The 26,081-nt window shown below is 41.8% G+C and overlaps 1 protein-coding gene and 1 pseudogene across 1 annotated transcript in view; one reads left to right on the forward strand and one right to left on the reverse strand.

Moving 5' to 3' along the window:
• The window catches only part of LOC136333929 (chloride intracellular channel protein 1-like), a 63,687-nt pseudogene extending 52,940 nt beyond the window's left edge, over nt 1-10,747 (reverse strand).
• Nucleotides 10,748-10,845: 98 nt separating this feature from the next.
• Nucleotides 10,846-26,081, forward strand: part of JMY (junction mediating and regulatory protein, p53 cofactor) — a 94,976-nt gene continuing 79,740 nt past the window's right edge. The window contains exon 1 of the mRNA XM_066273633.1: nt 10,846-12,426. Coding sequence (XP_066129730.1) covers nt 11,422-12,426 — 1,005 coding nt within the window. The 5' untranslated portion in view covers nt 10,846-11,421. The remainder of the gene's footprint in view (nt 12,427-26,081) is intronic.

Genomic DNA, 26,081 nt, shown 5'->3' on the forward strand with positions numbered 1-26,081 from the left:
GACCCCGAGGTCACCAGCTTAAGCATGGGCTCATCTCGTTTGAGCAAAGCTCACCAGCTTGGACCCAAGGTCGCTGGTTCGAGCAAAGGGTTACTTGGTCTGCTGAAGGCCTGCGGTCAAGGCACATATGAGAAAGCAATCAATGAACAACTAAGGTGTTGCAACGAAGAACTAATGATTGATGCTTCTTATCTCTCTCTCTGTTCCTGTCTGTCTGTCCCTATCTATCCCTCTCTCTGACTCTCTCTCTGTAAATTAAAAAAAATTTTTTTAAATCAATAAAAATAATAAAATTGGTATCTCGGTGATATTTAAAGTTTGTTTCAGTTTATCTATAGTTTCAAATATGTCTACAATGAACACATGAAGCTTTTATAATACTTAGATGTTTTATACTCAAAAACACTGGTACACAAAGATACATGCACCCCTTTGTTTATTGCAGCATTATTCATGGAGGCCAAGATGTGAAAACAAACGAAATATTCTTTGACAGGTGACTGGATAAGGGAGATGTGGTACATATATATAATGGAATACTACTCAGCCATAGGAAATGATGACACCATGCCATTTATGACACATGAATGGACCTTGAGAACATTATACTAAGTGAAATAAGTTAATCAGGAAAGCTAATCACTGTATGATTTCACACATAGGAGGGATGTAAAACTGAGACTCATGGACACAGGTAAAAGTGAAGTGGCTACCAGGGAGAAAAAGTGGTGGGGGAGGGAGTTAAGAGGGATAAATCTATGGTGACAGAAAATGATTTGTACTTTGGGTGATGGGCACAAAACACAATCAACAGTTCAAATGCTATAGACATGTTTACCTGAAAAAAAAAAAAGAAATGTTTTTCTGAAACTTATGAACACATTGAGCACATTAAATTTAACTTAAAAAAAAGTTTTTTAAAGTTTTAAAGAGATATTCAATTAAGCATGCTACTCTTCAGTACAGTCCAACATAAAAGCTAGATTTTTTTATCAGATATAAACATAGTTCACCTTCTCAGCTCTATTCTTTCTTTCTGTTTTTTATTTTATAATTTATTGATTGATTTTAGAGAGAGAGGAAGGGGGAGAGAAAGAAATATTGATCCAGTCATGTATGTGCCCTGACCAGAGATCAAACCTGCAAACTCAGCACAGTGGCATGATGCTCATGCCAACCAAGCTCTCAGGCCAGGGTAGCCTTTCTGAAGGCAGTGTCTGTACCCCAGACCACCCACTGCTGCTGTCTTTACAGAGCTGCACCTTCCTTCCGGCCTGTGGGTGGTTGTTGGAAGGATGTGCTGAGCTGCCCTCTATTTCCAGGCGTGGCTGAAATGCTCGAGTGCAGAGCCCATACTCCGGTTTCCTGAGGGACGGGTGATGCACCCTGACAGTGTGAGCTCCCCACGGGGTGGAACTTGATGTTTTGGAAATCACAAATTAGAAGGAGCCAGGCAGACACATTCCCTCTTCTTTCTACATTCCTGTGACTTTACTGAACATGGTGTTCTGGGGCTTTCTTCTGGAGAAACCATCTTGCTGAGGAAGAACACGAGCAGAGGGGCCTACCGTGCCTTATAAAGTGATGCCAGGCATCATGGTGCAGAGCTGCACAACTTTTTTTCTTTTGCCTCAGTTTTCCTTTTTCTCACTTTTACCACTTGGGAGTTATAAAATAAGAATACACGGCCATAACAGATGTAATGTAAAATACTAAAAATACTTGTCACGGCCCTGGCTGGGCAGCTCAGTTAATTATGAGCATCATCCCGATATGCCAAGGTTGTGGGTTGGATCCCACTGTCAGGGCACGTGCAGGAATCAACCAATGAATGCATAAATAAGCAAAACAGCAAATCAATGTATCTCTCTCTCCCTTGCTTTCTTAAAAAAAAAAAAAAAGTAGTCATGAACTACTCAGATCCCCTCTCAAGAAAGTCCCTGCTCAAAAAGTAGGCTTAGACAGCTCCCAGCTGATTAGCACCTTTAGGATCACCTTAGCTTATGAGCATAGGCCAGAAACCTCTCCAGGGGGCCACAGCCTATGATGAATTGTGACTATGGTAGCTGAGGTACAGTTCTTCTGGGCAGACTCTTACCAATGACTGCACAAGATCTAGCCATTTCCGTCCAGCTTATACCTCACTTAGCAATCACTGTTCCAGGTTCCCCATTGGGTTGGCAGAGATTCTAAGCTGATGGTCCTCTACCTATCCTGCCTCCTCCCTTTTTCTTTCATGGGTGTTCGTCTCTGTAAACCTTTTACACTCCTCACTCCTTCAGTGTCTGCTTCCCAGAGAGCCCAGCTGGTACAGTTGGTACTAGAAGTAGTCTGAGGAAACAGGAAGTATGATGGGGTTTGGAGACTAGATCACTCCCCACCTGACTAGCAATAAGCACCCCATTCTGAGTGATGAGTAGAGTGCAGAGAGCTCCTAGCAAAAGGTGAAAGTCCGATTTCCAAAATTTTTACTTGTTGGTAAGTTAGGACAATGCGCCAGTGGAAAGGAATGCATGGGCTGGTGCAATGCCATTTAAAATGTATGGGGAATGATAAAGATGGAATTGCAGGATTGTTAGAAAGTTTCATTGTTACTCTACAGACTGAAAATGAAAAGCTGTGGGTCACTAACATTGTCTATTGACACTGAGGTCACTCTCTCATGACAAGAGACTTTAATATTTAAGCTAGGACCCACAGAATGTTGTGACTTGCAGCTAGCGTGACTCCTAGAAAACTGGAAAAAGCAATGGCCTTCACAGAGCCTGAATTGAAATACTTGAATTGCTGAGGTATACAGAAGAGGAAGGGAGTAAAAGACTTAGGGCAGTGGGAATGCTGGAATAGATATTTTACATGAAGCCAGGACTGTTTCCCAGGAAGGCCCAAATAATATATCATTCACCAAGAAAGTTAGAAATGTGCTGGTTAGAGGGGCTTTCCTCTGAAGGCCAGGGTTAATGGCAGAAGAAGCAGCCACAGAATTTATCTCACTGAAATGAGGATGAAAAGGACCTGGAGCAACAGATGTTGATGCTAGCATTTTTTTACCATCAGAAGCCTGAGGGTCACAGTGTCCACAGTTAGGATTAATACAACAGTGTCTGCTTATATTTTACATAATCAACATAGAGTAAGAGTGGATGAGTGGAAGGTTGAGGGAAGTCGCCCACCCATCACACAAATCTTTTGCCTAGTTTCTGGACCTGAACCAGTTTTCAGACCTGGTGCTCACTGACTAAACAGATGACTGGGTGCCACTATGAAGAACCCTTAAATACAGATTTCCCCAGTGCTTCCCCAAAGGGATCTAGGCCATGCACTTGAGTGACTGTTCACTGGGGAAAGGGGAATACTCAGACATTTCAAGGACTGCTGAAGACAGAGTCCAAGTTAACACTGATACCTAACAGCCAGAAATTTCATAATGGGCTCTGTATTAGAGTAAGGGCATACAGGGGCTAGGTAATATATGGAGTCTTAGTCAAAGTCAGGGTCCACTAGGTCTGAGAATTCATCTAGTATTCATTTCCCTGTTTTTTGTTGTTGTTGTTTTGTTTTGTTTTTACTTTAGTGAGAGGAGTGGAGGCAGACTGACTCTCGCATGCGCCCGACCGGGATCCACTCGGCATGCCCACCAGGGGGTGATGCTCTGCCCATCTGGGGCCTTGCTTCACTGCAACTGGAGCCAGTCTAGCGCCTGAGGCAGAGGCCATGGAGCCATCCTCAGTGCCTGGGGCCAACTCACTCTAATTGAGCCTTGGCTATAAGAGTAGAGGAGAAGAGAGAGGGAGAGAAAAGCAAGAGAGGGAGAGGTAGTGAAGCAGATGGGCACTTCTTCTGTGTGCCCTTACTGGGAATCAAAACCAAGACATTTACATACTGGGCTGACGACCCACCACTGAGCCAACCAGCCAGGGTCTCCCTGGTTTTTAAATGTGTAATTGAGATGAACATATGTGGCAGTTGGAGTAACCCACACATTGGGCCTGTTGGTGAGAGGTATCATACATAGTGGGAAAGGTCGAGGAGAAGGCTGAGAAACTACACCTCTTTGACCTATATAGTAAATAAAAAATATAACCCTAGAAAAAATGGCAGATATTAATGCTACTCTAAAAGACGCAGGCAGGCGGTCCCTAGAATGTATGTTTTATTTGCTGGTGTGGTTCTTGCAGAACCAGATGGATCCTGGAGACTACTGCTAGCTCAACCAAGAATATCCCTGATCACAGGTGCCCAGCCAGATGTAGTTTCTTTGCTAGAGTAGATAACATTGTCTCTGGTACACAATATGCAGCACTGATTTGGCTAATGTGTACTTTTCTATCCCAATCAGGAAAGATCACAAACAGTTTGTTCCAGGGTCATGTTAACTCTTCCACCATCTGTCATAATTTAGCTCAAAGACATCTAGACCAGGGGTCCCCAAACTTTTTACACAGGGGGCCAGTTCACTGTCCCTCAGACCATTGGAGGGCTGGACTATAAAAAAACTATAAACAAATCCCTATGCACACTGCACATATCTTATTTTAAAGTAAAAAAACAAAATGGGAACAAATACAATATTTAAAATAAAGAACAAGTAAATTTAAATTAACAAACTGACCAGTATTTCAATGGGAACTATGCTCCTCTCACTGACCACCAATGAAAGAGGTGCCCCTTTTGGAAGTGCGGCAGGGGCTGGATAAATGGCCTCAGGGGGCCGCATGCAGCCCACGGGCCATAGTTTGGGGTCCCCTGATCTAGACCATCTCACCTCATTACAAAACATCATATTGATTCATTACATTGGTGACATGCTGACCTGGCAGCATGAGTAAGAGGGTGTTAGCATGCTAGAAATTTTGGTAAGACACATGCACTCCAGAGGAAGGAAGATAAACTATATAAAAATTGAAGTACTTGCCAACTCAGTAAGGTTTCTGTATAGCCCTTGGTCAGATGCAAGTCAGGACATTCCCTCCAAAGTAAAGGACAGATTGCTGTATCATGCATCCACCGCTACAATGAAGGAAGCACAGTGACAGTTAAGCCTCCTTGAGCTTAGGAGGCAACACATTCCACATCTAGGAAAACTGTTCCAGCCCATATGGAAGGTGCCAGCTTAGACAGAGTAGGGCCCAGAGTAGACGATGGTTCTGCAGCAGCTCCTGGCTGCAGGGCAAGCAGCAAGCCCTGCTGCTTAGAACAAAAATCCCAGCATGCTCTATAACATTTAAGGTTTCAGTAGTAAAAAGATATGGTATGAAGTTTATGGCAAGTCCCAGTAGAAGAATAAGAAGCCAGGCACGTGGGGTTATAGAGCAAGGTCACTCCATCTGCATCACAGGATTAGCCATCTGTTGTAAAGCAGCTCCTAGCATGCTAATGGGCCCTGACAGAATTGGAATGCTTGACCTCGGGACACGAAGTACCCAACATGAGCTGGGAAGAAGTCATAAAATAAGATGGGCCTAGTAGCAATCCATCATAAAATGAACAGGATACATCTGACACTGATCATGAGCAGGAAGCAATGACACAGCCAGGGGCATGAGCAGTGGGTCCAGAATCCCATGACACCCACTGCGTCCCATCATGACATCCATTATGTAGCAGTGTCCCTCCTCAGCTCACGTATATGACCAGACGGCTCCCATTTAACCAGCTCACAGCGGAGGAAAAACTCCTAGCTCAGTTTATGGATAGGCTGACTTGGTCTGTGGGTGCAAAACCAAAAGCAGACACAGTCTGAATCACAGCCTTCATCAGGGCTGTGAGAGATAGCAACGAGGTGCCATGTGGAAGTTGTATCTTCCCAGCAGGCAGAGCTTCAGAAGGTCCACCTGGTCACCCATTCTGTGAGAAGTGGTCCAAAGTAAAAATGTCCATGAACTCAAGGACATGATGAATAATCAGGGACCTGGAAGGAGAAAAATTAAAATATGAGACAAGGAGGTCTGGGGAAGAGATATGCAGATGGACGTATGAAAGTGTGAACAAGGTGGGAAGATTTTTAAAATCATATATTAATGCCCAATGAAAGCATTGACATGGTATGGACACCAAATAACCAAGTGAATAAATTAACTTGACCAGGTGATATTCACTGGCATGACAGGCAGACAGATGACACGGCCACAGTGGCAGAGATGGAGGCTATGCATGGGTCAAAAACATGAACTCATGCTTATGAAGACTAATCTAGTAATATACTACTTTGAATGTTCAATTTGCCAGCAACAGACAGCAACACCGAGCCTCCAGTATGGCACTATTCCTTAAAAAGACTAACTTAAGTCACTTGGTAGCAAATGGTCTACATAAGAATTATCCTGGAAGAGCCACTGATTTTTCTCACAAGAATAAATAGATACTTACTCTGGTATGGGTTTGCCTTTCCTGTATACAGGGCCTCAGCCAGCACCACCATCAGGCCACTTACTGATCTAAAGACATGAGACAACTTATTATCCAACTAGGGAACCCATTTCACAGTTCCAGTGGTCAGATCATACACTGGATCAGGGGTCCCCAAACTTTTACACAGGGGGCCAGTTCACTGTCCCTCAGACCGTTGGAGGGCTGCCACATACAGTGCTCCTCTCACTGACCACCAATGAAAGAGGTGCCCCTTCTGGAAGTGCGGCAGGGCTGGATAAATGGCCTCAGGGGGGCCGCATGTGGCCCGTAGGCTGTAGTTTGGGGACGCCTGCACTGGATCACTTAGAAGCTGCTGGCTAAATTGAATGTGCTGAATGAACAGCTGAAGCACCAGCTCAGAGGTAACATCCTACAAGGATGGGGGCACCATCCTCCAGGACATGAGTAAATGTTGAATTATAGTCCTTTATGTAGCACTATGTCTCCAAGAGGAAGAATGTATAGATGTAGAAACCTAGGGTGAAAGGAGTGGCCTCACTTACCATCACTTTCAGAGACACACTGGAGATCCCCACAGCTTTGGGTTTTGCAGAATTAAGAGGTCCTGGTTCCTGAGTATGCAACATAATTGAATGACAAGATAACCTGGACATGTTTTCTTTTAATATATGTACCCTGATTTATTGATGTCACCCCATTAAAATTAATAAAAATTTATGTATATATATAAAAAAAAAGAGGTCCTGGTTCGCAAAGTGGATGCATTCTTGCCAGGGGATAGCAAAGATCCCATGGAACCATAAGCTACAGCTTCCACTTGAACATTTTGGGATCTGTGTGTCCAGGAACCAGTGGGCAAGAAGAATCACCATCTCATCAGGGCAACTGATTCTGATCAGCAGGAGGTGGCAGGGCTATTGTTACATGACGGGAACAAGGGGAAACATGTATGAGACCCAAGTGACCCACTGGGTGACTCTGGGTAGTGCCTGCCTAATTGTGTGGTAAACATAGAGATACAATAATGGAGGCTATACACAGGTAAGATTACCAGGAGTTCATACACCATATGAGCCACTGAGACCAGCAGAGAATGAAAGATCTTAGAATAGATGGTGGAGGGGGTAGGACGATGAGCATCAGTTGTGGCCATGAGACCAACTGTAGCCATGGAAGCTATAATTCACCTCTCTAAACTCCCTCTTCTAAATTTCCCCTCAGGAAGAGAAGCCCGCCAGACTCCTGCAGGAACTGCTCCCCAAATATGTTATGATGTGGATCCATGTGGTACACAAAGTAAACTGTGGAGGATTGGAGATGTGTCAATCAGATCGTCCTTCAAGGAAGGACTCAATCCTCAGCTGTGGTCAGCCGACTGTCCCAGCTGTTTGTGACTTCAGAGTTAGCTTCAGGTTTTCCTCCTATGCTTTTCTCAGAGTGATCCCCAGTCAATGACTGAGCAAGGCCTAACCATTTCCACTCAGTGGGGGAACTTCTTTGAGAAATAATCTTTGCATCAGAGAAATACAAATTAAAACCATAATGAGAGTCCTGGTTGGGTAGCCCAGTCAGTTAAAGCATTATCCCGATATTCCAAGGTTGTGGGTTCAATCCCCAGTCAGGGCACATACAAGAATCAACCAGTGAATGCATAAGTGGAACAACAAATCAATGTTTCTTTCTCTCTAAAAATCAATCAATCAATTTTAAAAATTAAAAAAAAAAAACCACAATAAAATATCACCTCACATCTGTCAGAATGGCTATCATCAATAAATCAACAAACAAGTGTTGGTGAGAATGTGGAGAAAAGGGGAATCCTCTGTACTGTTAGTGGGAATGCGTATCAGTGCACCACTATAGAAAACAGTATGGACTGGGATGGTAAACACACAACACAATATACTGAAATGATGTATTATAGTATTGCACACCTGAAACCTTTATAATTTTATTAACCAATGTCATACCAATAAAGTCAATTAAAAAAAACAACATGGAGGTTCTCAAAAAATTAAAAATGAAACTGCATCATGACCCAGCAATTCCACTTCTGGGTATATTTATAATAGCCAAGATATGGAAGTAACCCAAGTGGCCATCAATAGACAAGTGGATAAAAATGATGTACTTCTCTATATACAATGGAATATTACTTGGCCATAAAAAAGAATGAAATCCTTCCATTTGCAACAACATGGATGGGCCTAGAAGGTATTATGCTATGTGAAATAAGACAGAGAAAGACAAGCACCATATGATTTCACTTATAAATAAAATCTAAAATAAAACAAAATTAAAACAGACTCATTAATAAAGAAAACACACTGATGGTTGCTGGAGGGTAGGGGGTTTGTGGGATGGGTGAAAAAGTGGAAGGATTAAGAAGTTTAAATTGGCAGTTACAAAAATAGTCACAGGGAAATACAGCACAGTAAATATAGTCAATAATATCGTAATAACAATGTATAGTTTCAGGTGAGTGCTGGAAATAGTGGGCTGAACACTTTGTAAAGTACTGTATATGATTGTCTAACCACTACGCTGTACACCTGAAACAAATACAAAATGACACTGAATGTAAACTGTAATTGAAAAATAAAATTTTAAAAAACAACAACAATCTTTGCTCTGGAGCACCACCAATCCTGCTGCAGTTCTTTTTCTTTCACAGGTGTTACACCACCCCTACAAGACCTAAAGAGTTAAAGTATTTCCCAGATCATCTAACAATTCACAATAGTTAAAAAAAAAAAATTCAAACAGATAATCATTTTCCAGCCCTTTCAAAGCTAGTAGGTGTATGCGGTTTTTCTGTAGCTTTACTTATTCCCAGGGAGTAATTTACACACTCAGAGATCTTGTTTGACAAACAGCTACAGACCTAAATAAAGAACTGTAGAGTATTACAGTAGCCTGCCATGGGAATTTTGGTTTGTTTCTTTTCATTTTTAGTCTAACATTACTAAAATAGATGAAACAATAACCATCTTAACAACCTCTAAGACAAAACACAGTGAGGGAAAATATTAACATCCACATGACCACCACCTAATATTCTTTAGTACTGTGGTAAGACAAGTTTATATCTGTGAATAAATACTGCAATACATGTAAATAAAAAATATTTCCTATAAACATATTCTTTCATTGTTTATTCTTATTCATACTTATCTATAATGTATTACAAGAAGAGACCTAATAATGATCATGTCATCAGTTTTTATCAGAAAAACTTTTAGGAGTAACTTTTCAGCAGAAAACATGGAAAATTTTTCTATAATGTTCTATTGTTTTCTTAGATGGTGATACAGATTTGTGACAGGTTTTCTTTCTTCCTACCTTTGGATAAGTATATCTTTGATTTGCATTTATGAGTTAACACAAGTTCAGTTACAAGCTTTGAAAATGTGTGGTTCCACATACTGCAAAAGGGTTAAAAAACCAGTTTTGCTCTCTTTTTGCTCATTCTGCTCAAAGTGCCCCCCCTGTCTGTCAAAGCAGATCTATATAAGTCTAAAATATACTTTGAGTGACAGGGCTAAAACTTTTGGCTGACAGTGCACTTAATTAAAGTGGTTTTGCATATATTTGAGAAACACATAAAAGCAAAAGAACAAATTATCACTATACTGTGAATGTAGAATACTTGCTACACGATATGAACTGGACACGAATAGGAAAAAGAATGCCAATAACATAAATTGGATTATAAGATCCACTAGGCAATTTTAAGAATGTGTTTGATCACAGTTCAAAATGAATAGCAGAATTCTTCAAATTTACTGTACATGATTTTTTTTTCTATATGTATTCTGGGAACTCTGATAATTGAATACAACTTCAAAAGGGCTCAAGCTAGCGATCTCAAAATGAGGTTCAAAAACTGCACGATGATGAAACCGGAAGTAAAACACTGATGAACTTAAATGTAAACATCCACATTAGGACGACTAGAATTCCGTTTAATTTTATTTTGCTTTGAGTTTTACTAGGTTGCCTCTATAGACATTATCCTTTCATATATTAAGTTGTGCCTCAAGAGTTTCAGTGTAGAACCCAACAGTCTGGGGGGAGGAACCCAAAGAGTTCTATTACTTAGTATCATACTTGTTTCCGAATAATATGGGACTTCATCCCAATTCCCCCCGGAGGACAGAGGCGAACTTACATTCAAGGGCCCCTTTGAATGACGGGAGTTCGAAGTCTCAGTTCCTCAGCCTTTGTTTCTTTATTCCCGGGGTTCGGAGGCCACCTGGCCCGTAAGGCACACCTGTCACGCTGACACCTCCGACCAGCCTGCCTCCGAGTGGCAGCTCCAGCTTCCGGGAGGCGCAGGCGGTGAGGACTGAAGGAGAGTCAAGAGAGCGACTGCTCGCGGGGAGGGCGGGGGACGCCGAGGGGCGGGACCGGCGCGCGGGCGGGGTGTGCGCGCCGCCGTCGCGTCACCAGCGTGCGGCACGTGCCGGTGTTTACGTCCCTCGTGGAGTCGCAGACGTCAGCAGCCGAATGGTAACATTGTGGCGATACTGAAGCTCAGAGTTTAGGAAACGCGTCTATCCGTCGGGCGGCTCCGGGAGGTCGGGAAGAGGAGGAGGGCGGGGAGGTCGGCCCGGGTGAGCGGCGGAGACGCACACAGCGCTGGCCCCAGCCGCCCACCGGCCTGCGGGGCCCGCGGGACTGCGCCTTACCTACGGAGCGCCGCGGAAGCAACCCCGGGGCCTCGCGCGCGGGGACCGGCCGGAGCGGGTGAGGGGCGCTGCTGCGGCACGGGGCTTGTAAACAGATCTGGCCACACGTGACCATGTGAACTACCTGCTCCGGGGACGCGTATTGTCTGTCTTTCGTGCGAGCCGCGCCACAAAGGAGCGCGGCGCGGTGGGTCCGAGTGCGGAGAGACGGGCGAGCGAGCCGGGAGAGCCGCTGGGACGCTAAGATGGCTGAAGGCGCCCAGCGCGGGTGAGCGGGGGGCGCGGTGCGGCCGGCCGGTGAGTCCTCGGGCAGGCGGGACCAACGTCGCCTCCCCCGCGGCCTGGCGCCGGAGCCACCATGGCGTTCGCGCTGGAGGAGACGCTCGAGTCGGACTGGGTGGCTGTGCGGCCCCATGTGTTCGACGAGCGCGAGAAGCACAAGTTCGTGTTCATCGTGGCCTGGAACGAGATCGAAGGCAAGTTTGCCATAACCTGCCACAACCGGACGGCCCAGAGGCAGAGGAGCGGCTCCCGGGAGCCGGCGGGGGCCCTAGCGGGCGCCGAGTCCGACGGGGCCCGCGGCCCGTGCAGTCCGGTGGGTAAGGGGAGGCCGGAGGCCACTGCTGCGACTCCGGGGAGGCTCCCCGGGACCCGGAGGCACCCGGCCGGAGCGGAGGGCGGCTCTCCGCGGAGCGCGCGCAACCTTCGGGGGGACCCGCAGCTGTGGAGTTCAGCCGGCAGAGGGGCAGAGAGTCCTCTCCGGAGCCCGGTGCGGGCCAGGACCAGCCCTGTCCGGAAGGGACCTGAAGGCAAAGATGTGGCGGGGGCCGCTTCTGCAGCCCCGCCGGCGTCGAAGGAGGCCCCGGGGTCCTCGGTGCGGGTGGTGAGCGCCTGCGGGGCTGTCTCCGAGGAGATCGAGGTGCTGGAAGTGGTGAGGGAGGATGAGGCGGCTCCGGCGTCCCTGGAACAACAGCTGGCCGCCGCCGAGCCGGAGCCCACGGCCGAGGAGTGCAGCTGGGCCGGGCTCTTCTCCTTCCAGGACCTGCGCGCTGTGCACCAGCAGCTGTGCTCCGTGAACTCGCAGCTGGAGCCGTGCCTGCCTGTTTTTCCCGAGGAGCCCTCGGGTATGTGGACCGTGCTGTTCGGGGGCGCCCCGGAGATGACCGAACAGGAGATCGACACTCTGTGTTACCAGCTCCAGGTCTACCTGGGCCATGGCCTGGACACCTGCGGCTGGAAGATCCTCTCCCAGGTCCTCTTCACCGAGACCGATGACCCGGAGGAGTATTACGAAAGCCTTAGCGAGCTGCGGCAGAAGGGCTACGAAGAGGTGCTTCAGCGGGCCAGGAAGCGCATCCAGGAGGTAGGTTTGCTTGTCCGTCACAGCTTTTAGTGATTGTTTACCAGAGGCTGGAGCGTGGGTCCAGGCTGTGCACGTTGGCGACCACTGTTTTTCTAGACAAGGGAAAAGGAAGACGGTGGGTTCCTGTGTCCCATCTCCCGCATCATTCCTTTCAGTTATAGGGAAACTGGCTATCCTTAATTGGCCTTCAGGAAGAACTTTGATAAGTTTTTAGATTTCCTCCCCCATTTATTAAATAGGTTCTGTATAGTAAATGCTCTATTTACATATTGCCACTGTGAGTAAAGCCACTTTGAGAAAAGGTGGCCTGTAAACGTAAGCTAAATAAGGGTTTCCCTTTCCTCCTAAACTAGCTCCTTCTAGCAATAACTGCCCAGGTATTAATCATGGTGTCATGCTCCTTTACTAAATATAGTTTGTTTTATGGAGTAAAATTGGGCTGCTTTTATCTCCAATGTAGTTTGGCAACTTTAGCAAATTTTAAATCCATTGTCCTCCAAATAAGTGACCTGTCCAAATGAAAAAGCACCAAGTGACAGTTGAATGCAAATGTATTTTTAAAAGTTTTATACACACTTTAGGAATATCTCAAGTCTTTACAGATGGTGCAAGTTTCACTCCTGTTTTAGGGAGAAAAAAATGCCCTGGGCAGGAATGTTTAGTATACTTTTGTACCTAGAAGTAGTGCAGTATATTGTTTTATGGGGAAAAGGTAGGAATGGGTATACATAGAGAGCTCGACAGTGTTTAAGATATGTATTATTTGAGGGCATGCTTACTTAACAGCTTCTGAAAGAACTTGACTGAAAAATTTATTTTCAGATATAGTCTGTTTCTTCTAATGGATACTAAAAGATACTTCCTCAGAGCAATTTATTATTTTTAGTATTGGTACCAATTGAGGTTGGAGTTGGGGAGAGGAAATGTTCCTTCTTATGATGTTTATATCCTGACATTGTGTTGTCATCTGTTAACCTTTCCCTGTATTTATATACTTCCCAGCCTTATATATTTATATTTATTTATATTTATTTATATTTATATATATTTATAAGGCTGGGAAGCTGGAGCCTCCTGGTTTCTTAGAATACTGTTTTTCTTTGTTTGATTGGAGGATTTGGGAAATAACTTTTTCACTTATTCCACAGTGCTCTCTCACAACTTCCTGAATCCAGGTTTTCACTCCTTCCTATTAGTTTATTTTATGCTAAACATCACCCACTTATAATACGATCTAGAGTTCCGGGGATCTGTTTTTATTTCTTTTTGTATCATCTCTTTCTGGAGCATGTTCTACCTTAGATTATTTTTGGAAGGACGTGACAAATCTTAAATGGCCACATATACTCTCTTCAGAGTTTTGCTAATATTGGTCGTATTTCATTGAAATTGCAAGGATGAAGTTAGTGCTTCCTTCTTTTACTCTATTTACATAAATATATATTATACCATTTATAAGAAAAGACTATTTGTTTAATCACAAAGTCATATAGGCATGTCTGGTTTTGGTTTTATTGATCCTCAGAAAAAGTTATTTTGCCTGTTTTTTTAATTCAAATTGGGTAAAATGAGAGCTGCTGAAAGTATAATTAGTTTTCTAAAACTTTTACATGGGGAAGGGAGAGGAGAGGGGTTGTTTGGTTTATTTTTCATTGATTTCCCTGGGGACCTGGCAGGTGTGTGTAGGGGAGGAGAGAGTAGTGACAGAGAAGTATCAACCTGATGTTCCAGTTGTTCCCTTTAATTGTGCTTTTTCACTGGTTGCTTTCATATGTGCCCAAGATGGAACCCATGAACTGGGCACACCAGGATGACATTCTATCCACTGATCCACCCAGCCTGGGCTGAGGGTGTTAAGGTTATATTGCCCAGAATATTTTATTTTCTTTAACAGAAAAAAATTTAAACTTTTAAAAAGGATTTCGTGATATCAAAATAAATAAAATGTATTATAAATTTATTGAACATTAAATACATAAACTTTTGGTACTTCATTTAGTTGACTTAAATAGCTTTTTAAAAATAAGTGTCAAGCCTTGGTTGGTTGGTTCAGTGGATAGAGCAGTGGCCTGGCATATGGACATCCCAGGTTTGATTCTTGTCAGGGCACACAGGAGAAGCAACCATCTGCTTCTCTCCTCTTTCTCTCCCTTTTCCCCTCTCAGAGCCAGAGGCTCGATTGGTTTGAGCATGTGCCCTGGGTGCTGAGGATAGCTCAGTTGGTGCCAGCATCTGCCCCAGACTGGGGTTGCGGGTTGCATCCCAGTTTGGGCTCATGCAGGAGTCTTTCTCACTATCTTTCCTCCTCTCACTTAAAAAAAAAAAATAGGTGTCAATGAAATAAACAGGTTCAGTTATAATGCCCACCATGATTTCTATTGGAAGGTTCTGTTGGAATGATGAGGTTCTGTAGGGGGAAAGCTTGGTGTGATTAATTAGTGATGTCTGCCATGGGCGTGATTATGGGGGTGGATAGCACTCCAGCCATTAATTAATTGATTAATTTTTTTGTTCCCCAGCTGCTTAAATTCTTTGCTATCTAATAGGTTGCAGAAGCATTTTTTTAAGTAAAATCTTTACAGAACTTGGGTCATTTTTTAACTTATTTTTTATTTTTATTTTTTACTGATGTTAGAGAGAGGAGAGAGAGATAAAGGCAGGGGGGAATAGTGGGAAGGATCAGCTCATAGTTGCTTCCCGCATGTGCCTTGACCAGGCAAGCCCAGGGTTTCGAACCGATGACCTCAGCATTCCAGGTTGACGCTTTATCCACTGCGCCACCACAGGTCAGGCCCATTTTTTTATTATTGATTCTATTGAGTTTAGTAATTACATCTAATTCAGTGTTTTGTATTCTGATTTTCGAATTGATTTAACTAGGGGAATTGGCTACATAGTGTTTCAAGTTAGGTGTATTTGGTATATCAAATACATTCTTAAGTATCATATACTATAGTATGTTGTTTAGAAAATTTAGTCATTGGATCATTTTTTCCTTTAATTTTTGTGAATATTTTCTGGTCTCTTTTCTACAGAATTCCTTTTCCTCCATTTAAAGATTTCAGCTTAAAGACCACACCTGTTTTTTGTTCAAAGTGGTCAGTAAATTGTTGAAAAGAGTTTTGTGTTTGTTTGTTTTTTATAAAACAGACTGCAAATAGATTTTAGACTTCTGAAGGTCACTTGCCTTGACAATATCTTGGAATTCTCTTCTTTGCCACCCCTACTTCAGGGCCACACATCTTGTGAGCACTCTTAATATTAGTAGACAAAGGACACGAGTTTGTTTTTAGTATTGCAAGAATTGAAAGCATTTGGAAGAAGTGTCCTTTTTAAAAAAATTTATTAATTGATTTTAGAGAAAGAAGAAGGGAGAGAGAGAAAAAAATACCAGTTCTACTTATTTATGCATTCATTGGTTGATTCTTGTATGTGCTTCAACCTAGGATCGAACCTACCATCTTGGTGTATCGGGAGGACACACTAACCGAGATACCCAACCAAGGCAGAGTGTCCTTTTAATGTAACGGTGTGGGCAAATAAATTTTTCTTTCTTAAAGATTTTTTTTATCCATTTTTATTGGAGGGGGAGAGAGAGAGGAAAGAGATAGAACAGGGAGAGGAGCAGGAAGCATCACCTCCTATATGTGCCTTGACCAGGCAAGCCCAGGGCTTTGAACCGGCGACCTCAGCGTTCCAGGTCGGCGCTTTATCCACTGCGCCACCACAGGTCAGGCGGTAAATAAATTTTTATAAAATGATGCATGTAAATTACTCAAGGAACCATGCTATTGAAAAACTAGGAGAAAAATCTCTTAAAACTATAAATGACTTCCTAAATAAGGGATCTTTATCTGCGATTGTTGAATTCCCTATAAATTGAGGGGAGTTATATACAGACTTAAATGGACATGTAAATTTTTTCTTTTCTTTTTTAAAATTTTTTATTGATTGGTTAGAGAGAAAGAGAGAGACATTGATTTGTTGTTCTGCTTATTTATGTATTCACTGGTTGATTCTTGTATATGCCCTGACCAGGGATAGAGCCCACAACCTTGGCATATCATGATGATGCTCTAACCCAGTGGTTTTAAACCACTGGTCTGCCAGAAATTTCTTGCCAGTCCATGAAAGAGTTAAGCACCCTGATGTTGTATGAAGATTGTAGACCCCAGTCACAGAAACTGCGAATTCACAGAATTTCGGGTAAATTGGCACTGGTCTGCAGACCAGTGGTTGAAAAATACTGTTCTAACCAACTGAGCTACCCGGCCAGGGCCAGTATGTAAAGTTTTATATGTAAAGGCATAGTTGCATTTTTGGAGAGAAGGGCTTTTATCAAGGTATTTTTCAAAAAGAGCTTTAAAAACACAATTATAAATTATGTGCTTTGTAAATTAGCACCCATGGCTGGTGTGCTTTGTAAATGCAATTGGAGTTTAATTTTTGGAATACACTTATGATGAAATATGGGTTATAAAAAATAACCCTTTATCCTTGTCTTGTGAAATACTGAAGAATTAAACCTTAAGTTTTTTGCTAAAAGTTTGTTACTGATTCACAGATTTGGTTATCTGATTGGAAATAATTGTGATACGCTAGTTTATATAATATTAATGCATTCATATGTTTTTTAGAATACATAGGAATTGCATTCTATTTAGGATCTCAATCTTCAATACAAAAGAAGTGTGAAATTTATTATAGGGTAGGTTTGTCTTGGACTTTAACAAAGGGTTTACTGAAAGTAGTGCACTTTATACAGCAGGTACTCAATCCCTAAATGAGTCAAGTGCCACCAAGGCTTCTGGGAGTGGTTTCAGCATAGCCCTGGTTGTTGGTCAGAGCTGAGGATGTACTAAGCACACATATTGTACTATGTGTGCTTGGGTGGCCCAAACTGTGGCTTACTTTGATGACTTAGGTTTTGTAAAGAATGTTTTCTGTATAAGGACAATTATTCTTCAAATTATTATTTGTGGTCCGTTAGATAATAAACCTTAATAACTATGATGGCAAGCTTGATCAAGATCTATAAATCACTGTTCACTTTGGAATTTATTATGTTTGTGAAACTGTTCTCCGTTCTTTTTTCTAGTTGAAACCACTATTTGAGAGCATATGTTTTCAAAAGTAGCCATCCATGCCAAGCACAGAGAAACCAGAGCCTGCTTAGGGTTAGGAGTCAGAAAGACCTAGATTTGGACATGGAGTCACCTGCTTAGTTATTTAAACACTTTAAAACAGTAATAGGGAAAATGCTTAAGGACATCTTAAGATTTAATTAAGATGGTATGAAAAAGTATCTGGCATTTATAAAGGAAATTTCCAAGAACTGTTAATAGTCTCTTCCTTCATGTAATAAGAATTCTCCCGAGTTTTCAATTCATTTTTTCTTTCAGAGAATATAACTAATTTATGACTACTTAGGTGTTGGGTGCTTCACATTAACTATCTCTTTACATACTCTTTTGAGCTAAGTGGGTTTTTTTCCCCAAACCTATTTTTTGGAGCAGAAGTTAAAACTTAAAGATGTTACACAGATTTATTTGGTCATTAAACAGCGAAAGAGTGACCAAACTCAGATTCAAACCTAGATTCATTCCTTAATCCAAAGGTGTGCCTTTTTTTGCCATGCCTATTTTTCCTGAAGACATTCTAAGAATAGAAGAGTGCCAATATTTAAAAGTTCTAGTGAGTTCAATAATGACTTTTAAATTAAGAGACATCATTTGATTTATTTCAAATAATTATGATAGGGGCATGATGTGGGGCAAAGTCTTCATGTTGTATTTTTTTTTTTTTTTTTTTTTTTTTTTTAGAGAGGAGACAGAGAGGGAGAGAGACAGAGAGGGAGAGAGAGGAGAGAGAGAGAGACAGAGAGAAGGGGGGAGGAGCTGGAAGCATCAACTCCCATATGTGCCTTGACCAGGCAAGCCCAGGGTTTCGAACCGGCGACCTCAGCATTTCCAGGTCAACGCTTTATCCACTGCGCCACCACAGGTCAGGCTTCATGTTGTATTTTAGAAGAAAGTTTGCCTAGGGGTGTGAGAATATATTTATGTTAAGACAAGAGTGCCCGATCGCTGTTATCCTTTGTACCTTAAAATGATTCAGCTATAAATAACTCCTGACTTCTGAGGTTATTTAACAGAAGGGATAAGGAACTCTAAGAAGACTATTTAGCACCTTTCTTCCCAATTATAACTTTCCCAAGTTTACTGGGAGCTAAGATTAGTTATAAAACTCTGGAGCCTTTCCAAAATCTCAAGTAGATATGATATATGTTAGAGAAATGACAGTCTTTCAGGAGACCTAGGGTGCTGGTCTTTTACTGGGCCAGTGAGCCATGACCCATGATTAGGTAGGTATAAATGTAGTAGTAGAATCAGGCAGGGAACGACATAATGTAGGTGCAATGGAGAGAGTTGTTCTGCCTGTATATTCCCATAAAAATAGTGAAAATTGCTCTTTAACTGTAAAATACAGTTAAGGAATAATAAAGCTAAGTGAATTTTGTGGGATTCTTGAGAGTTACGATGAAAGGCTTGAAATCTGGAAGCTATTAAAATAATGACTTAGATACTAATCATAAACTTTATTTCTGTGATCAAAAGAACTTTTGACCATTTTTTGTATCACCAGAAAAATGTTAATTATAGAAATAAGATGAATATATGCCTCTAGGTTAGCACTTCTATAAAGCAGGAGCCTGGTGGCAGGATGGCTGCTTTCCTGATAACTAATTTATGTGATGGTTTCTCTGCTTGCCATTTAACATCACATGATGCTCATTCACCAGATATTTCAGAGACATGAAATTGGGTGTGTTTCATTAAGGTCAATTTGGACAACACTTGAGTTAATGTGAGTACAAGAGGGTGTGTGTGTGTGTGTGTTTTTTGAAGGTTGAAGCTGAGTGAGAGGTTTGGTTTGTCAACATAACAGCTATATGTTTGAATTAGCAGTCTTCACCCCCAAATGTTCGTTTAACTTTAATCAGCTTCTCACTGTTCTCCATTGTTGCTTTAGTTGACCTATTATTTGCTGTAGAATATTATTGGAAGTGGGACTCCAAAGCTTGGCAGGGTGGCCTTCCATAGATGGTTTAACGTATGTCTGCTCTTTTAAAAAAATTTTTATTGATTGATTTTAGTGAGAGAAGAAGGGAGAGAGAGACACACACAGACAGGCAGACGGGAACATAGATCTGTTCCTGTATGTGCCCTAACCGGGGATCAAACTGGCAAACTCTGCACGTCAGGATGATGCTCTAAGGCAGCAATCTAGCTATTCGGCTTCTTTTACTCTTTAATAAGCCAGAATCCACTCCCTCTGATTCTGACCTATCCCCTCAGTTGTTGATAGGAGAAAAATTAAATTGCAAGGGAAAGAAGCATGGACAGTGAAGACTAAATAATACCATAATTCTTGGTGCTTTTTTGGGGGGTGGGGTAGATGTGGTGAAGTTCATTTGGCTTTTCAAGATTTTTGTAGGAGTCTGTAAATACCAAGAAACCTTACCACAGTGTCTAAGTTACTAAAACCAGAGAGGAATTTGTTCAGCAAAAAGCTGCAATATTTTGTGAATTTTCTTAGATGTGGGGAATTGTCTTTTTAAACTTGTCCTTGAATTTAAAATTTTATATGGTCATAATTGCATATAGTTGACTCTTCAGACTAGTGAGGCTTTTGTAGAATAAACTATGAATTAAAGAGGTCTGATGAGCTAGACATATTATAGGGGAGAATGGTCTTAGTTAATATAGGCCCTGGCTGGTTGGCTCCGCGGTAGGTAGAGTGTCAGCGGGGCCTGTGGAAGTCCTGGGTTGGATTCCCGGTCAGGGCACACAGGTGAAGCGACCATCTACTCTCCATCCTCCACTCCCCTTCTCTCTCTCTCCCTCTCTCTTTTTCTGCCTCCCTCTACTCTATTCCTGCAGCCATGGCTTGGATGAGTAAGTTGGCCCAATGAGTAAGTTGGCCCAATGAGCAAGTTGGTCCCCGGCAATGAGGATTGCTCCATGGCCTTGCCTCCCGGCAGGTGCTAAAATAGTTCAAATAGTTCGGTTGCTGAGCAGAGGAGCAGAAGCCCCAGATGAGGATTGCCAGGTGGATCCTGGTCAGGGTGCATGTGGGAGTCTGTCTCTCTGCCTCCCTGTCTCTCGCTTGATAAGAAGAAAAATAAATATATGAAGTTTCTTTAATGATTTGGGATTTTATTTGTAACTTTAAGGTTTGAGGGTGATATCTTGGGGCTTAGTTTAATCACCAAATAATGCCTTCAAGTAATGTAGGCAATGGGAAAAGACAAGAATGGTCATTTTCTTTGTGAAAGTAAAATTGGTTACCAGGTCATCCTGATGATAGGAATTAGCTGAGGTAGGGTACTTTTTCAGAAGTGTCTAACTACACTGTCTTTAATTGATGCTTAGTGGAAAGAAAGTTTATTGGGCTTGGTTCAGGAAAATCCGTGGTTTTGTTCTAATTCTGATGCTAGTTTCTTCATTTTAGGTTACTTACCATCCTTTGGCTTTAGTTTTCCTGTTTGTAAAATGAAGTTACAGTGTCCTTTTTAAGGATTTTAGGGTAGTTTAAAGGCACAGTGTGGCAATAGTAGGGACTTGAGCCACTTGTTTTATGTGCTTGTGTCCAGATTTAGGTGACCTGATGTTACTGTCCAAGTCATTCATAGCTTTTCTAATGTTACTAGAGTTTGTAGGCTCTAGTAAATTTGAAAAAGCCCAAATTCATTTTTGGATGCAGAGGGCATTAGAAGAGGGAGGAGGAGGAGGAGTGTTTCTTCCTATTTTTGTGTTTGTTTTCTTGTTCTCATTTTGTTCCTTAGCTGTGCTTGAAATTTGTGTGTGTTTCCTTATGGTTTCAATATTAAAATTGCTTTTCCCATCAGTTTTTGGTAATTTATTGAAGTTACACTAACAAAATGAATGTTTACTTATTAAAATTATTTTTCTAAGCCTTTCTTCCTCTTTCACCTTCTTATCTAGGTAAGTCTCTGTCTTTTATGGACACTAACAAGGTCATTACTGGAGCTACCTATGTGTAGAGAAGTATATGAGATTCTTGTTTACAATAATCCCAGTAACCTTTATTGAGTGCTTCCTGTGGGTAAGCACTGTGGGGAGGTCTTTAAGTATATTATCTCAGTTTTCATGTAGATAGAGGTTAAGGGGTAGGGTTCAAGTAAATTTGAGTCCTGGCTCCTCTAACAGCTTTGTGAATTTGCACCTAACTCAGTCTCTCAGAGCCTTAGTTTCCTCATATGTAAAGTGAGAATAATGCTGCCTCATAAAGTGATTTAAAAATAACACTAAGAACAGTCAATACTTGGTAAATGTTAACTCTTGTTTATATTAATCTTCATATCAAACCTAAGAGGTAGGGATTTTGCACTAGAGGAAATAGTAGGTTCAAAGAGATTAGATAAATTTCCCCAAGATAACATCTAGTAGTAGAACCTGATTCAGATCCAAGCCTGACAGATTCCCACCTGCTTTCTTTACCATTGGACTATTTTCATCCCTTTACAAAGAGAGGGAGGCTGATAAACTCAACCATTGTCAAATTGAAGTGCATAGTCAATGTTAGAACTGGACAAAAACACTAATAGTGGCTGCCTGATGACTTTTTTGATAAACCTTGATTATATACATGTACTATAATCAACAATGTTATCTGTGACTAGAAAATCTTGTAATCCCAAAGCAGGCTAGTTTAAATTTGTACCTGCATGTGTGATACATAAGGTTCTAATGTGAGACAGAATGCACGTCTTTCTTATACAGACTCATAAAAACTTTTTCTGGCCTGACCTGCGGTGGCTCGGGGGGGGGGGGGGGGTAAAAGCATTGACCTGGAATGCTGAGGTCACCGGTTCGAAATCTCGGGCTTGCTGGTCAAGGCACATATGGGAGTGGATGCTTCCTGCTCCTCCCCCATGCGTTCTCTCTCTCTCTCTCTCTCTCTCTCTCCCTCTCTCTCTCTCTAAAAAATGAATAAATAAAAAGATTTTTTTTTCTGTAACCACAGGAAGAATAAATGTTATACTGATGTTTAAATATTCTGTTACAAATTCTATTTTATATTAAGCTTATGACAGGTGAATTGGTTTGGACTGTGTGATATTTTTCCTTAAAAGTGTTCACAGATATATCTTACTTTAAAGAAAATTTATTTTCTTTCCAAAACATTTCTGAATACATTTTCCTCCTACAGTAAAACTCTAGGACATTTGGTATACTCTAAACTAAGAACTAAAATCTACCTCTTCCCTCTCACTGTTTATTCCCATTTCAAGTAATTAGTTCATTAACATCAAATAGTTCATATTATCATCCTCTTTCCGTTATAACATTACTAAATAATTACCTTACTTATTGGCTAAATTTTTCTGGCTAGGTGGGAGAGGAAAGTAGTTAAGGACATTAACTTCTCTTGTTTTATTTTCATTTGGGAATCTGCCTTTTTATTTTCTTTTGTTTTAGGTCATATGAATTTTGGTATTGGGGTTGCTAAATGAAAATGAAAAGGTTATGACAAGTAGGGTTAAAGAAATGAAGTATTAAGAGAAAGAGAGCTAGAATTAACTTTAGAGTAGCAATATTTAAACTTGAAAAATCTGTGAGGATGGCTTGACCTGTGGTGGTGCAGTGGATAAAACGTCAACCTGGAACGTTGAGGTTGCCGGTTCAAAGCCCTGGGCTTCGGGCGCCGGGATGGCTCCTTGGCCTCTGTCCCAGGCTCTAGAGTGGCTCTGGTCCCAACGAGCGAAGCCCCAGAGGGGCAGAGCATCGCCCCCTGGTGGGCAGAGCATAGCCCCCTGGTGGGCGTGCCGGGTGGATCCAGGTCGAGCGCATGCGGGAGTCTGTCTGACTGTCTCTCCCCGTTTCCAGCTTCAGAAAAATACAAAAAAAAAAAAAAAGGAAAAAAAAAACACAACAAAGCCCTGGGCTTACCTGGTCAAGGCACATATGGGAGTTGATACTTCCTGCTCCTCCCCCTTCTCTATTAAATGAATAAATAAAGTCTTTAAAAAACATTTGTGGGAATGAATAACATTCATTATTTTAGTAAGAGGAAATTATATGCCAGCTCACAGTCAAGTCTGTCTAGATCAGTGGTAGTCAACCTGGTCCCTACCGCCCACTAGTGGGCATTCCAGCTTTCATGGTGGGCAGTAGCAGAGCAACCAAAGTATAAATAAAAAGATAGATTTAACTATAGTAAGTTGTTTTATAAAGATTTTTTCTGCCAAACTTAGCGAAAATCTGACATAAAGTACTTGGTAAGTAATTATTATTATATGCTTTAACTTGCTGTAACTCTGCTTTATAAATTTTATAAAGTAAAGTTACTTCCCTATTTTATAAATCAACATGACTGTGGAACCGGTAGGTGGTTAGAAAATTTTACTACTAACAGAGATACAAAAGTGGGCAGTAAGTATAAAAAGGTTGACTCCCCCTGGTCTAGATGCTTGTAAATAGTGTGTTCTAAAGTGTCTGGCTCCCTAGAGGATGTTGGAGTTGGCTCTTGAGCAGGTTTTACTCTATGCATTTAGCCTTGTGGAACCTAAAACTTGAAGTAAGACTATTTTATTGTTCTTTTTAATTGAACTTGCCTTTTTTTTTATGTGCTGTCTATTTTTGACCAGTATTTTATTATTGATTGGTAGATGTTAGAGAGAGGAATGAGGAGAGAGGGAGAAAAACATCGTTCTACTTATGAATTCACTGGTTGATTTCTTTGTGTACCTTGACTGGGGATATAACATGCAGCCTTGGCATATTGGGATGACACCCTAACTAACAGAGCTGCCCTGCCAGGGATTATTGTGTTTTGTTTTTTTCCTGATAAGTAATTTATTACTTGCTCTTGCAAAATGTTGTATCCTAGTATTTTTCATTGCATGTGTACAAATTTACCTCTATTTTGAACAGTTATTTTGAATTGTGTGGTTAAGAATTCCAACTACCACTTAAAATATTGTCTTTATGGGGGGGAGAACACAAATATGCCTTTATAGTGCAACATGTTAATGATCAACTTTTCTCTCCATCTTTATTTATGTTTTTCTTTTCTTTTTTCCCCTTAGTGAGAGAGACAGACAGACAAACTGACAGGAAGGGAGAGAGACGAGAAGCATCAACTACAATCATCAATTTGTAGTTGCGTCACTTTAGTTGTTCATTGATTGCTTCCCAGATGTGCCTTAACGGGGGGGGGGGGGGGTCCAGCCAAGCCAAAGATTCTTTGCTTCAGCCAGTGACCTGGGGCTTTATGCCAGTGACCTTTGGGCTTAAGCCAGCTACCATGGGGTATTTCGATGATCCCATGCTGAAGTCAGCAACCCCATACTCAAGCTGGTGAGCCTGTGATCAAGCTGGCAATCTTCGGGCTTTGAGCCTGGGACCTCAGCGACCCAGGTTGACGCTCTGTCCACTGCGCCACCACTGGTCAGGTTATTTAGTTTTTCAAGGATTCAAAATTTTATATTTTATGAAGAGAATTAGGTATTTGCATATGCTGATATATATATATATTTTTACAAGTCAGTTTATTTGAAAATTGCCATTTGTATTTGGTTCAGAGAGTGGAAAATTAATCTGGTTTAAAACGATTGGACATTCCTTTAGTGTTTTCTTAATTATTATAAACAATGTAATTAATTTTTCTATAGATGTAATATTGGATTTTGTAAGTTTTCTTCTTACAGGGAAGGTCAAGTACTTTAGGGTACAAAGTCTAGATGATTAGATGTAGATTTTGCTTTCACTTTCTGAAATGTGAAGCCATTTATATAAAATATGTTCCAAGCTTACCCCAATCATTTTGTATTTTTCCGAAGTTAGAAGCAGGGAGGCAGACTCCTGCATGCACCTGACCGGGATCCACCCGGCGTGCCCACCAGGGGGTGATCCGTTGCCATCAGGGCCATTCTAGTGCCTGAGGCAGAGGCCATAGAGCCATCCTCAGCGCCCAGGCCAGTGGAGCCTTAACTGTGGGAGGGTAAGAGAGAGACAGAGAGGAAGGAGAGGGGGAGGGGTGGAGAAGCAGATGGGCGCTTCTCCTATGTGCCCTGACCGGGAATTGAACCCAGGACTTTCACACTCTGGGCCGACGCTCTACCGCTGAGCCAACTAGCCAGGGCAGCTTACCCCAATCTTTACCAAAGAACAACACAGTAAATGCAAACAGTTTTTTTCCTGTATATAATCATAAACCCCTTTTCTAGAATAACGACTTGAAAAGTATAGCAGGGCTGGATATACTGAAATACCTTTAGGTTCAAGTAGCCATCTTGGAAAGTACAGTGAAAAAATTGGTAGAGGGGAGGGTACAGCACATTACTGTTGTTCTGTAGGTCATGGTTTTTGGAGATACAGTTTTTCACTTTTTAAAAGTTGTTGATTTTTACTCATTTTCTATGTAATATATGAATAGGTTGTTTTTAATTCTGTATATGTTTGTGTGTGTGCCCCTGGCATGTTAAGATCCTAAGTTGTACTCTCCTTCAGCCCTGTGGTCATCCTTAATCCCAAAGCTCTGAGTCCTGCATTTCCCACTTTCCTTTGCACCCGGATGTCCTGATGTTCTCCTATTCATGTTATTTATCCAGAACGCATCCTCCACCT

This window comes from Saccopteryx bilineata, chromosome 4 (assembly GCF_036850765.1).
Source record: "Saccopteryx bilineata isolate mSacBil1 chromosome 4, mSacBil1_pri_phased_curated, whole genome shotgun sequence".
In the NCBI taxonomy this organism is placed as follows: Eukaryota; Metazoa; Chordata; class Mammalia; order Chiroptera; family Emballonuridae; genus Saccopteryx; species Saccopteryx bilineata.